The sequence below is a fragment of the Procambarus clarkii genome, chromosome 40, assembly GCF_040958095.1.
Source record: "Procambarus clarkii isolate CNS0578487 chromosome 40, FALCON_Pclarkii_2.0, whole genome shotgun sequence".
Classification (NCBI taxonomy): Eukaryota; Metazoa; Arthropoda; class Malacostraca; order Decapoda; family Cambaridae; genus Procambarus; species Procambarus clarkii.
In genome coordinates, this window is record NC_091189.1 from 28,701,504 (window position 1) to 28,716,712 (window position 15,209).

At 44.0% G+C, this 15,209-nt stretch overlaps 1 protein-coding gene across 1 annotated transcript in view; it reads left to right on the forward strand.

Annotated features, from left to right (window-relative positions):
- Positions 1-14,075: 14,075 nt before the first annotated feature.
- LOC123758006 (uncharacterized) overlaps positions 14,076-15,209 on the forward strand; it is a 28,858-nt gene continuing 27,724 nt past the window's right edge. Inside the window, exon 1 of the mRNA XM_069338911.1 lies at positions 14,076-14,197. Coding sequence (XP_069195012.1) covers positions 14,151-14,197 — 47 coding nt within the window. The 5' untranslated portion in view covers positions 14,076-14,150. The remainder of the gene's footprint in view (positions 14,198-15,209) is intronic.

Below are 15,209 nucleotides of genomic sequence, written 5' to 3' on the forward strand. Positions count from 1 at the left end.
TGACGCCATCTTCACCAGGTGCTGTACTTTTACCCTTTTTCATAGCGCCCCTTACTTCCTGAGCTGTGATTGGTTCCCCATATTCGTCATCACTAGATTGTGTTCTTGTTATCCTAATCCTTCTGTCATTTTTGATGATGTTAATGCCCTGATTTAAACAGTTGACAACAAATTCTCTTTTATTGTGTTTACTGAAACGTGGTTAAAAGAGGATACTACACAACTCTTCCACATACCTAACTACTCAGCAATTCACAACTGTCGACCAATTCAGAGAGGTGGTGGCACTGCTCTTTACTACCACCAAGAACTGACTTGCTTAAAAGTAATTAAAACTAGAGACCCTTACGGAGAGTATATATTTGCCTGTTTCAGAGTCAAGGGTACTGAGGCTGTCCTGACTGTGGGAGCAGTCTACAGGATTCCTAACACTGATGTGACAGAATTTAACTCTAACCTTAGAAATCTAATACTAGAGAACAGACTGAACAAAAACCACTTAATTATTTCTGGGGACTTTAACATTGACCTTCGCGAGCCAGATAACCCTCCTGCTGCTAGTTTCCTCAACTGTATGAATTCCTGCTTCCTCATACCCGTAATCACTAGACCTACTAGAGTCACTGACAGTACTGCCACGGCTCTTGATCACATCTGGACTAACATAACCTCTCCGCTTACTTCAGGAATAATCACTGATAGCACTACAGACCATTACCCCACATTTCTCCTAACCAACATTCACAAACCACCTCTAGATACAAGGGAGATGAGCTTTAAGCTGCACAATGAAACTTCTATAGGCAATTTTATAGCTGTTGCTGCTAATATCAACTGGGAGTCCGAATTAGGTACCATAGGGGACATCAACCTAGCAGTGCAATCATTTCTTCAAAAAACTCTCAGCCTTTATAACACCCACTGTCCTATGCTAACGAAACAAGTCACAACTAAAAGGCTAAACAATCCTTGGCTTACAAAGGGGATACTTAAATCCATTAATAAAAAACATGACCTTGACAAGAAGTATAGGTTAGGAATCGTCTCCAAAGAACTTTCAAAGAATTACTCATCATTACTATTTAAAATAATTAGAAGAGCCAAAACTAAATACTACGAAGATAAATTTACTCAAACAAAGGAGAACATCAAGAAAACATGGAGCACAATTTCACAAATATTGGGATCAAAAACATTTTTAAATAACAAACCGACTCTCCTGTCTAATAACGATGGTCAGCTTTCAGCCTCTGATACTGCTATTGAATTCAACAGGTTCTTCTCATCCATTAGGTCATCCCTTGCTAATGATATTCCATCTTCCAGTACAGGAAGATCTTTCAGAAGATAGTTCAGGACTATCTTACAGGTAACTACCCAGTCTCTGTACCTAACACCTGCTAATTCCACTGGTGTTAATGAGATAATCCTTTCCCTTAAAACCAAGTCTAGTGCCCTTGAGGAGATACCAACTTTAATCTACAAAAAAGCCTCCAGATCTTTAGCTCCTGCCATTGCATTGCTCTTCAACAAGTCACCTGAACTCCAAACTTTTCCAGAAATTCTAAAAAAAAAAAGCAAGAGTAACCCCTGTCCACAAATGTGGTGATCTCACTGATGTTAACAACTACAGACTTATATCAATCCTGCCAAACTTGTCAAAAATATTTGAAAAACTAATCTACAAGCAGCTTTACTCTTATCTAGCCAAACACAATATACTAAGCTCTGGCCAATATGGCTTCAGACCCAAAAAAAGCACTAACGATGCACTTATTAGTATGATTAACTTGATACATGCAGCTCTTGATAAAAATGAGTTCCCTGTTGGGTTATTTGTGGACTTGCGTAAGGCTTTTGACACTGTCAACCACCAAAACCTTCTTCTTAAATTACATCATTATGGAGTCAGAGGACACTCCCTGCAATACCTTCAGTCTTACCTTACTGACAGGCTCCAGTATGTTTCTGTGAATAATTACATTTGTCCGAAACTACCTATAAACATCGGTGTTCCACAGGGCAGCATACTTGGCCCTCTCCTCTTTCTCATCTACATTAATGACCTTCCAAATGCCTCTCAACACCTCAAACCAATTCTATTTGCTGACGACACAACCTTCATTTACTCCAGTCCTTACCCTCTTGCTCTAAATGTCACTGTGAATACTGAACTAAATAAAGTCCATCTTTGGCTAACTGCTAACACACTCACCCTCAACATTGAAAGACAAAACTTTCTATATTTTGTTTGGTAATAAATCCTCAAATAAAATTAATCTAAGAATAAACAATATACAAATCAGTAGTAAAGTTGATGGCAAATTCCTTGGTGTCCTCATCGATAACAAGCTGAATTTCCAGGGACACATTCTAAATATAGCAAAAAAAGTTTCTAAAACTGTTGGCATTCTTTCTAAAATCAGATATTATGTACCCCGCCCTGCCCTGGTGACTATTACTCTCTCATCTATCCTTATCTCAACTATGGTATTTGTGCTTGGGGTTCTACTACCCAAAATCATTTACGTCCTCTAATTACTCAACACAGAGCTGCTATTAGGACAATATATAACTCTGGCCCCAGACAGCACTCAGTACCCTTACTCAAATCTCTGAATATGTTAGATATTAAGTCACTGCACATTCTCTCTTGTGTACTCTATACATTCAAAACTCTGAATTGTAATGTCAATCCTGACCGTCAACGCTTCCTAGAAGGTTGTAACAGAACCCATGAGCACCACACCAGAAACAAATACCTATTTGATATTCCAAGAGTACGACTTAATCAAACTAGGAATGCTCTACAAATCAAGGGACCCAGAATGTGGAATGACCTTCCCAATTATGTCAAAGATGTGGGAACCGACCTGTGAGATTTATATTTATTTAATTTATATGAATATATATTTACGTTAATTTATATACTTCGATAGTAATTTGTATAATGTTAAGTGGACTGTATTTCTGCAATAATCTCATAATCTCACAAATCGATCCTCTCCACATTAGGGGGGGTTTATATTAATTGAATATATATGCAGCCAATCAAACTACAGTATTAGACTACATACATTGAAAAGGTTCCTTATCTTATAGTACAGCAGGCCTTAGTCCACCAGGTATAACTAGGGTGTAGACACCACATTTTCCCTCTTTGAGGTAGCTTCCATCATCCTGGTAACTGATGCACAAAGCATGCTTCTTCGTCTTGACCTGTCAAAAGGGCGCTAACTGTAAAGCCAGAATCCTAGTATGTGACAGGTATATCAGAGAAACACTGTACATGGAACAATGAAGACCTGGGCTAATTACCTTTAGTTTGAGGCTGCCTCGTGCTCTAACCGGATCACCCTACCCCTGACATTAATGGCCACTAATGATAGATAAATGGGTTTCGGTAGAACACTTAACTTGAATTTGTTGACAGCGTGTGATAATGGTACACCTTTGGTTTCCATAACACTTCGTCCAAGTAAAATTAACAGGAGCCGTATTTGCTCCCGTGAGCCTCTGGTCTAGTATCAACAATGGCTGCCCCTCCTTCCTCACTGACGCCTGGCCTACATTGTCCAGATGACAGTAAGTGATAGAAGGGTCACATTTACTCTACTTTAATATTGATAATTAAGTTAATTTATATGAGATGTTTTTATGATGGTAAAGTCCAAAGACTAATGTATTTAAGAATAATTCCCAGCAGAATAGCTGGTGAATTTATAATAGTATGTGGTGATGATATCCCGTTTTCTATAGACGGTAATTCCACTACAAGTTACGTTTTCTATGGGTAACTTGTTTATACAATACAGCAATTATTATCTGTCTGTATGTTATATTAAATGGTGTCGGATTTTCCGACAAAAGATTGTACCTCTCTCAACCAGTTTAAGATGAAAACTAAGTACTACCTAATTAACTCCATGTAACTACCTTACTTCTAAATGTCAACCCATGTCTTACTATTTAAAAAAAAAAATGCTGTTTGTTGACCAACTTGTATATTGGCTATTTTCTACCATGTTCCCCCCTTTTTTTATATTTTATTATTTTTTTTCATTCAACACAATTTATACTTTAAGCTCAATTACTATTAAGTATAAGTGTTTTTCCCCACCACACCTTACCCGAAACGCTATGCGTACTAGTGGCTTTAGGTATTGTATGAACTACCTCTATCTTTAAATCTAACAGAATGTTTGTACTGTAACTCTTGAGGGTTTTGCAAGTACAACAGCACCGTTAACTGAGCTCACTAAGAAAAATGTTAAATTCGTTTGGAAACCTGAGCATGATAACGCTTATGCAAAATTAAAAAGTCAACTCATTACCACCCCAGTCTTGGCAGTACCGGATTTTGATAAGGAGTGGGAAGTACACACTGACGCCAGTGGCATAGCTATTGGTGGGTGCTTAATGCAACGTGATAATGACAATCTTCCTCACCCAGTTGCATATTTCAGCAGGAAGGTTAAGGGTCCGGAGGTCCGCTATTCTGCAACGGATAGGGAAGCTTTGGCTGTGGTAGAAAGTGTCAGGTACTTTGAACCGTATATTTTCCAACGTCACTTTGTCATTTATACAGATCACAGGGCGTTGACTCATATTTTTAAGAAAAGAACTAAGTGCCCTCGCATGTCACGTTGGTCTCATGAACTAGCTGCTCACTCATTCCAAATACTTTACAAGCCTGGTCCATCACATGTTGTACCAGACACTTTGAGTAGAAACATTGCTACTATTAACGTAAATCTTAATATTGAAAATATTTCCAGTGAGAAAATGCGAGAATTCCAGATGAACGAACCAAGGTGGAAGGAAATTATTGAACTTTTGTAGGGAGGAAAATATCCGTCGAAGAAACGTAATTTAGCAATTCATGATTTTGAAATGAAGGATGGGGTCTTATTTTATGTAAAGGGACAGAAGGACCGTGCAGTTTTTCAATTGGTTATCCCAGAGGTGTTGAAGAAGTCGGCGTTGAAACTCGCACATTCGTCTAAGATTGCAGGTCATCCGGGGATTTTTAAAACTCACATGAAAGCCAAGTCACTCTTTTTCTTCCCCGGTATGTTAACAGAGGTCATTAACTTCGTTAAGTCCTGTGGTCATTGTCAAAGGAGGAAAGGTACCCTTAAGGTACAAGCTCCATTGCAAGAATTCCCACAAATTTTGGAACCTTTAGATCGGGTGGGGGCTGATCTGATTGATCTGCATCACAGTCATTCAGGAAACCGTTACGTATTGGTGTTGGTAGACCACCTGTCCAGGTACACCCCACACTGATTGCATTGCCTCAGAAAGATTCACGAACTGTTGCAAAGGCGTTCTTAGATAGGTTCGTCACTGTATTCGGTCCCCCTAAAGTGTTAGTTTCTGACCGAGGTCAGGAATTTAATGGGAATATTTTTAGAGAAGTATGTAAAATTATAGAAACCACTTCAGCATTCACGACGGCTTATCACCCTCAGGCTAACGGCATGACAGAACGGACGAACCGGTCAGTTAAAGATATGCTTGCAATTCTTGCAGAGCATGATGCAAATTCGTGGGACGAACAACTCCCCTATGTCCAGTTGGCTCTGAACACTGCCATCCATCGATCCATTAACACAAACCCCTTTTGCTGTTCACAGGGCATTCATGTAATTTCCCGTCAGGTCTGCTAAACAGACATAATATTGTATATGGGGAAGATTACCCATCAGAAGTTTTAAATAAGATGAAAAATGCATGGAGAATTGCAGCCAGGGCTTCCAAGACAGCACGAGACCGCTATGCTCAGCATTATGACAAGAAGGTACGACCTCTTGAGTTGAAAGTCGGGAGTCTTGTGTTGAGAGTTAATGAGGCGGCTCCTGCCAATCAGAGTAGGAAACTTGCACCTAGATGGCGGGGCCCTTACCGGGTAATTGAAAGAAAAGGTCCGGTTAATTTTGTTATTAAAGGTATTTTTGAAGACCAAGTTGAGAGAACGATTCACATTAATAAATTAAAACCTTATCACGCGAGGGAGGAACTAGAGCTGCCTTCAGCAAGTCTAATTCCTGACCTGTCTAATGATCCAAGTGCTGAGTCAGATGATGAGGATGACCTTCTGTCAGATCTCATCAGTAGTCAAGTTCAATCTTGTCACCCCATGGTAACAAGGTCGCGAGCTGTACAGTAAATTGTTAATGATCTCCCCTAGTCAGGTTTAGTAATTTCATAATAATTATCCTATAGAGGCACTGGTGTGTATTTACTGATGTACATGGCTCAGGTAGCATACTTGCCTTGCTCTGGGGTTTCCAACTTCCTGTACCTCAGAGTAATATCCATGCTTCCGCCATTTGTTGTTGTCTGTCTTTCTCAGGTCTGATGGTACACCAGTTCCAGCCTCCCAGTCACACGTGAACCAAGGATCGAGATCAGCAGGTCTGGGGATGACCCACCTGGCTGATAAGATCGGGGTCTGAGGCACGTTACAGAAAGTCCTCCCCCTTGTACCCGGTAACTCGTCAATTGGTTATCCGGAAGGGGTGACTGGTGTACAGTCACCCGGCCGACACCTCACGTCACTAACGAGGTTGTCCCAGTCCAGCCATGCTGTCTTCACGGAGCAGAGTCCAGTCACCATCACAACCGTGGGCTAGCTGTCTCAAGATCACCAACCACGCCCACCAGCCGCGTAGTCAAGACTGCGGGAAAACCGGAAGTGGAAGACGAGTGGTCTACGAAGAAGAACGCTAATTGCAAGGACTTGTCAGCTCTATCAAAACCTGCGGTTGCGTCGTCTGTGGAAACCAAGATGCAACGCGGTGGTCTCAGGTACGAACAGCACTACCCCTACAGAGTGCTTGCGGAATCGCCAGATGAGGTACAATCCTGTACCTCGGCCCAAGTTCAGCTGCACGAGGGGTTGCACGGAAGGTGTACCGGCCCAGTAGTACCGGGATAACAAGTAAACGCCGGTAGATGACGTCGCCCAGGAGCTGAGGCAGGGCCCACCTGTCCTGTCACCATGCCATCCTCTTCAACGCCACTCGAACCTCACTACCAACGCGAGACATCGTGACACGTCGAAGCTGTGCTCTACTGTGGCAGCCATGGTTAACAACAATCCATCAAGACTGTTTGGGGAGCGATAAGAAGAGGTGAACCCGGGTTCCTGTTAGCGGGGTCCACCTGAGCTGACCGCCGCCAGCTGTCAGCTGTCACTCAAGTCAGGTGCGGGCAGTACGAGACCCCCTGTACTGTCCGTAGTTGGCCGAGGCCGGAAATGGAACTTCCAGACGACCAGGATCTTCAAGCAACATGAGGTAGTCGCCGGAATCTACAGCAACGAAATGTCAACAGGAACGAACGAGAGAAAATATTTATAGAAAAGTTTCATATACAAATAAACGCTATTAATATAGTAAACTGTGGTAACTCGGAACAGTTCAACTTTTAATTTTCCATCTGATAGTAAGCACCTATACACTTTCGGAAAGTTCTCTGGACCAGTATTAAATGTTGAAAACTAGAACTAGTGAAATAGAGAAATAAATCTAGAAAGGGAACATTAGACAATGACCCTGTCTCTAGATAAGTTGTATGAGTGAACGGGTTTGAGAACCATCTAGTAGGATCTCTAGAAACGTTGATCAGTGGGGAACTTTATCTAGATTTTTCTAGATCCTAGATACTGATAGTTATACATATATTTTTTTTTAATTTTTTTTTGTGGTTAACTGAACAATAAGGATGTGGTACACAGTCTGACAAATGTGTACACCCGCTGTTGTTGTGGACTTGAATATGAACTCTGGGATATTAGGAGTTGAGGAACTTATATCCAGAGTGTTGTTGTTGGTTAAGGGACATGTCTGTGGACATTGAATTTTTTTTAATAATAAAAATATTTTTGTGTATTTTCTTTAGATTTTAAGATTGGGAAGCGCTGTGGTGGACAGTTGCCACAGGTGTGGAGTGGAACACTAGGTCCCTGAGAGGTAGTGTTCTTCTATGTTGATATAATTTTATAATTTTGTTAATTTTTTTTAATGACATTGATTTTTTTTTATTTAATGTTTTGTGTGATGTGTTTGATCTTTATTCCAGGTGGAATACTGGGATAGCTGAAGGCTATCAGCTGATTTTAGCTGGTTAGTAATTGTTAGGTTGGGATTTCTCCAGTTATTTGTTACTATATCAAGACAGGTATAGGATATTTTGTCTTCCAGGTAGTTGGAAGGGTATGGGGCTGCATCCAAGTGGACAGCCAGGATTATAGGGACGGTCTCTGTCCTTATGGTTAACGTATTATTACTGTTGTGTTGATAGGTATAAATACATGCTGGGGCGCACCTTTTGGGTGTGCCGTTATTGTTGTTGGAGTATTGGGTGGAATTAGTTAGGATTAGATAATTTCTTTTGTTTTGAGGCATTGGTTTAATATAGTGTTGGGTTAAAAATGTTGTTTTTGGAGTTAATGGTTAGGGTAGGGCAGGATTTCTGGATAAGAAAAGTGTGTGTAACTTGCTTTACACACAAATTTCTTAATTTCCGAGGAGGGGGAGTTGTAATGATCTGGGGCTCAGCTCATTGGTTCTCCCTTCTCCCCTCTTTTCCCTCTCCTTCTCCCCTCCTTTCCTTCTCCCTCTCCCCTCCTTCCTTCTCCCCTCCCCTTGGCCGTCATTCGTCTCCTCCTCTTCCCCCCCCCCCTGTCGCCCATTTGTCAGGGTCAAGAGGTTGACCTGAGGGTAGGGTGGTCGTGGATACCTTGGCTTCTCCCACTCAACTTCCCCACTCAGATATTTCCCTCTCATCCCCTCTCTTCCCCTCTCACCGGCCTCTTCCCCATACCAGGCAGAGTCAAATGTCCCTACCCTTGATCTTAGAGGAGACAGGCTTGAACATAAATTATCAGTTTTGTAAACATTGCTCGCAGGTGTACTGGGGCCCCATAGAGGCGCCTTGTCCCCCTTCTCTTAGCTGGGGAGAGCTGACTCAATCTTCAGGAATTCGTGTAGCTTTCCACGGCAGATCAGTGAAGGTGATTGGCCTGAGATAAGGGCCAAGTCCTTGTTGGCCCTAGAGAGCCAGACCTCAGGCCTACGTGTTAAATGGTTGGCCATTGCCAAAAATATGGGTGGAGCCCTGGGGCTGTATTAGATGGTGGGAGGAGTAATCCTTCCCAGCAATAAGTTGGAAAAACTAAATTTCATCAGTGTGTCTTGGGAGTGTATTAGGAACAGGGCCGCAAGCCCGTATCCTCGGGGCTGAGGGCAGCCATCAACATCGTGGCCGTAGTGCGGGTATTTAAGGTATAGTAGCACTTGAGTTTTGTGTCCTCGGTAAATATCCATTGTGCCTCTTGGGAAATAGAATAGGTGATGTGTTCAAATTGTCTTAATTTGCATGTTTCATAAAATAAATTGTATAGCTTGTCCAATGGTATTCACTTAACTCCCCTTTGATATATTTTGCTACTTTGTCATTTTTTAGGTGTTGTATTGGAAGCCCCCATGTTCTCCTACTATTAATAGATACTAAAGTTGCCCTTGGATTCAAATAAGTAACGTAAATTACACAAACTAATTTTCCAAAATTTATTTCTGAAATTCATATTACCCGGAGTCCCATGGTTACTGATTCCTTGCCTTCCTGGGGGATCGGTGATAGACACATTCAGGTATGGTTGGTCGGGAAGGTGGTGGCAGTGCTTTAATGGTTTTTATTTTATAATTAGTAATAAGCGAATAACCCTTGTCCTTGGTGTATCTTCCTCATTTAATATTCCTCTTACATACGTGGCAGTCCAGTGAGGGGTCATGCTGGACGGTAACAGTGTTAAGCTGGGGTATTGAGTGGAGAGAGACAGGGATGTACAACAGAGAGCGTATATTACGATCACGAGAGATAACACGATAACAGGATTAATACTGGGGAACATTGGGTTATTACAATAAAGGCCGCGGTTATTACGACAGGGTAAGCGGTCATTACACCCGAAACGCTATGCGTACTAGTGGCTTTAGGTATTGTATGTACTACCTCTATCTTTAAATCTAACAGAATGTTTGTACTGTAACTCTGCAACTATGTATGTACTGTTCCTAAATAAATTATTATTATTATTATTATTATTATTATTATTATTATTATTATGTCAGAGGAGCTGTTCCCTGCTTACTTCTGCAGGGAGGGAGGAGGAGGATGCTGCATCACTCCACTTGTGAATTAGTTCCTCAGCCTTACCCTGGGGGTCTTTGTGAGCCGCAGGCCGGGTTCTGCCCCCCTTAGCTATCTGAATTTTTGGCCACACTTGTCTTGCAGATGTTTCCCGTCCAATAAAGCTAGCGAACTCAAGCCATTGTCTTTCCCGCTCATTAATCTTCTCTTCCCTGGCTACTTGACACACAGTTTTAAACAACTCTTGGTTGCTTTCAGTGGGATGTCTCCGGTACTCTCTACTCATGCTCCTTACATTTGCTTTGAGCATCTCCGACGAGAAATGTTTGAGTACTGCTACTGGCTCGCCCATTCTCTTGACGTCTCATCCAACACTGCTGGTATGGCTGCAGTGTTGACGGTGCAGCTGGTGGGTAGTGGTGACCTCAAGACAGCTACCCCACGGTGTTGATCACGTTGACATCCGGTGACTGCTTCAATGTGGACAGCCTGCTGGCCCTGACAACCTCGTTAGTGACGTGAGGTGTCGGCCGGGTGACTGGTGTGATGTCACCTACCCCAAAGTAACTAGTGTGTGAGATACTGGGTCTGGAGAGGGAGGGCTTAGTGTAATGTGCTCCCCACCCCCTGGGTCTTTACAGACAAGGGTTCACGTGAGGCTGGAACAACTGGTTCGGTGTACCAATCAGACCTGGGAACAGACAGACAACAACATAGCGGAAGCATAGTTATAACTCTGGGTTTGATGGAAGGTGGAACCCCAGAGCACTGTAAAAGCTGCTACCCGAGTTAAGTACAGTTAATAAAATCACATCATTGCCTCTACAGGAAATTCTAATGAATACCAAATGATACTTAACCAAGGAAGTTACTGTTACTGTACAGTGCGAGATCTCGTTACCATGGGGGTGACGAGACTGCACCTGACTACTGATGAAAGATGACAGAGGGTCATCCTCATCCCCTGACTCGTCGCCTAAGCCATGAGTCAGCACCGCTGAGTCAGGAATTTGACTCGCTGAAGGCAGTTCTAATTCCTCTCTAGCATGATAATGTTTTAATATGTTTACATGAATTGTCCTCATGTAAATTGTCCCGGGGCGTCTCAAATGGGACCTGTACTTTCACCATGTGCCTCAGGTCACCGATCCTGTCCTCCGTTCTGCTTATGGGGTTTAATGTCTACATTTTCTACGCTGGCCAGCCCAGGACATGTTTCCAGTGTGGCCTCTCCGGGCACATTGCTGCAGGTTGCCATGATTGTGGTGCTGCCAGTGTTACCCTGTTCCAGGAGGAGGACTTACCCCCTCTGGAGGTCCCGGAGGCCTCTGCGCGTGCTGCCAGGGAAGGTGTGTCTGCAGTCTTGGGTGATCCTGGGAGTGTGCTTCACCACTGCCCGGCGACTGGAGATAAGCTGCACAAAACCTCCACATCCACCTGCAGCAGGTCAATCGACACCACTTCCACGGCCAGGTAAGTCGCCAACCCAGAGAATTCCAGCCCAATTGTGTCAGCACGGCGGACAGGAGGCAAGGGCGGCTCCATACCACAGGCCGGCACGGCCGTGAGGCCTCACAACAGGTACAGTCACACCAAGCGCCGGGTCAAAACTGAGAAGCGAGGTCAACACAACCTCATCCGGCGACAGCCCTGGACAAAACCCACCAAACTCTTGGGGTTACTAAGACCTATCAACTTCTAGAGGGTTACTAAGGCCTATCAACTTCTAGAGGGTTACTAAGGCCTATCAACTTCTAGAGGGTTAATAAGGCCTATCAACTTCTAGAGGGTTACTAAGGCCTATCAACTTCTAGAGGGTTACTAAGGCCTATCAACTTCTAGAGGGTTACTAAGGCCTATCAACTTCTAGAGGGTTACTAAGGCCTATCAACTTCTAGAGGGTTACTAAGGCCTATCAACTTCTAAAGGGTTACTAAGGCCTATCAACTTCTAGAGGGTTACTAAGGCCTATCAACTTCTAGAGGGTTACTAAGGCCTATCAACTTCTAGAGGGTTACTAAGGCCTATCAACTTCTAGAGGGTTACTAAGGCCTACTAAACTCTGAAGGGTTACTAAAACTTACCAACCTTTGGAGACCTATTAAGGCCTTCCAACCTCTGGAGGGTTACTAAGGCCTACCAACCTCTGGAGAGTTACTAAGGCCTTCCAACCTCTGGAGAGTTACTAAGGCCTACCAACCTCTGGGGGGTTACTAAGGCCTACCAACCTCTGGAGAGTTACTAAGGCCTACCAACCTCTGGGGGGTTACTAAGGCCTACCAACCTCTGGAGAGTTACTAAGGCCTACCAACCTCTGGGGGGTTACTAAGGCCTACCAACCTCTGGAGAGTTACTAAGGCCTACCAACCTCTGGGGGGTTACTAAGGCCTACCAACCTCTGGAGAGTTACTAAGGCCTACCAACCTCTGGAGAGTTACTAAGGCCTACCAACCTCTGGAGAGTTACTAAGGCCTACCAACCTCTGGGGGGTTACTAAGGCCTACCAACCTCTGGGGGGTTACTAAGGCCTACCAACCTCTGGAGGGTTACTAAGGCCTACCAACCTCTGGGGGGTTACTAAGGCCTACCAACCTCTGGAGGGTTACTAAGGCCTACCAACCTCTGGGGGGTTACTAAGGCCTACCAACCTCTGGAGGGTTACTAAGGCCTACCAACCTCTGGGGGGTTACTAAGGCCTACCAACCTCTGGGGGGTTACTAAGGCCTACCAACCTCTGGAGGGTTACTAAGGCCTACCAACCTCTGGAGAGTTACTAAGGCCTACCAACCTCTGGAGAGTTACTAAGGCCTACCAACCTCTGGGGGGTTACTAAGGCCTTCCAACCTCTGGAGAGTTACTAAGGCCTACCAACCTCTGGAGGGTTACTAAGGCCTACCAACCTCTGGGGGGTTACTAAGGCCTACCAACCTCTGGAGGGTTACTAAGGCCTACCAACCTCTGGGGGGTTACTAAGGCCTACCAACCTCTGGAGGGTTACTAAGGCCTACCAACCTCTGGGGGGTTACTAAGGCCTACCAACCTCTGGGGGGTTACTAAGGCCTACCAACCTCTGGAGGGTTACTAAGGCCTACCAACCTCTGGAGAGTTACTAAGGCCTACCAACCTCTGGAGGGTTACTAAGGCCTACCAACCTCTGGGGGGTTACTAAGGCCTACCAACCTCTGGAGGGTTACTAAGGCCTACCAACCTCTGGGGGGTTACTAAGGCCTACCAACCTCTGGGGGGTTACTAAGGCCTACCAACCTCTGGGGGGTTACTAAGGCCTACCAACCTCTGGGGGGTTACTAAGGCCTACCAACCTCTGGGGGGTTACTAAGGCCTACCAATCTCTGGAGAGTTACTAAGGCCTACCAACCTCTGGAGGGTTACTAAGGCCTACCAACCTCTGGAGAGTTACTAAGGCCTACCAACCTCTGGGGGGTTACTAAGGCCTACCAACCTCTGGAGGGTTACTAAGGCCTACCAACCTCTGGAGAGTTACTAAGGCCTACCAACCTCTGGGGGGTTACTAAGGCCTACCAACCTCTGGAGGGTTACTAAGGCGCAACAATGACCAACCCACGAGTATATTTCAGCCTTAAACATTGTCCAGGACTAATACTTCCTATTTTTAATGGAATCGACTAATCCATTAAAAATACGACATAATATTAAAAATTCAAGCACCGGAATATTGACGTTTTCTACTCATCAGCCTCGATAGGGTAAGTTGGTTGTTTAGGTTCAAATGTTTGTTTGCAGGCAAAACCATTCCATTTTTTCGAAGGGGTAAATAAAAAAACAGCGGACTAGGAGATCGTGTTGACCGGAGAAGACAATGAAAGATCTGGTAATTGTTATTTACAAAACCAATTATGAAACAACAGCCAATGAGCGAGGCAGGGAGGAAGCAGCAGCCAATCAGACAGCAGGTAAGAGGTGAGAGTCCCAACTGGTAGGTGTGAGGGCGAGCCAGCCATCAGTCCATCATGACCGCTCTCACAGTCCGCGTCTCTCTTGCCCTCCTCGGCCTCCTGTAAGTTACAACCCTTCACCAATTTTGGATTAGGCTTGAAAGAGCGTTTCGTGGTTATTTTTCTTTAGCCGCGTAATATAGGCCTATAAAACGTGGATATGTAATGGAAAACGAGCATTATTCAATATAGTTTTATAGCATAAAATTCATGATTTGGGGGATAGAAACACCTAATGTTCAGTGGAATCTAATTTTTATACTCTAAATTAGGATGTACTAAATTAAACTAAACATTACTATTCACCTAGTTGTGCTTGCGGGGGTTGAGCTCTGCTTTTTCGGCCCGCCTCTCAACTGTCAATCAACTGTTACTAACTGTTAATTACCCCCCCTCCCCCTTCACACACACACACACACACACACTCAGGAAGCAGCCCGTAACAGCTGTCTCACTCCCCGGTACCTTTTTTACTGCTAGGTAACAGCAGCAATAGGATGAAAGAAACTCTGCCAATTTTGTTTCTACCATCATTGCGATCGAACCTGAACCCTAGGATTACGAGACCAGAGCGCTGTCCACTCGGCTATCTGGCCCCCGTTATTACTGAATTACTGTTCGGGACAGTAATTTATTTTTAATTGAAACTAATATCCGGGATTAATGATTTTCCGCCGGTTAGACCCAGTTTTCCCTAGGACGGGGTAAGCTTCCGGCGGGACTGTTCAACCTGCTGGAAGAGCAGATTCAACCTAGTTACTGTTAAGTGCTACGGACATTAAACAACCCATCCTCCAGTCTAAAGTCAAATTAAGTAGGTTTTATTAAGTATTTTACTTGTATGTTGATCCCGACGGTCGTGCGAGTAGAGCTTCCCAGTGCTTTGTCACTTACTGTATCCTCCTGGTTATTTGTTTACTACGGCAGGTGGGTACCGCCCCCCCCCCCCCCTCCCCTACACGTTCAAATGACTTATGGATGACGCCGCCTCGGCAAGTAAGCTGTTTCTGAATTTTTAACATTTTAAATGTGAGGCAAAAGTTGTGGTGGGTAGGCTGTGTTGGTAACGTTGGC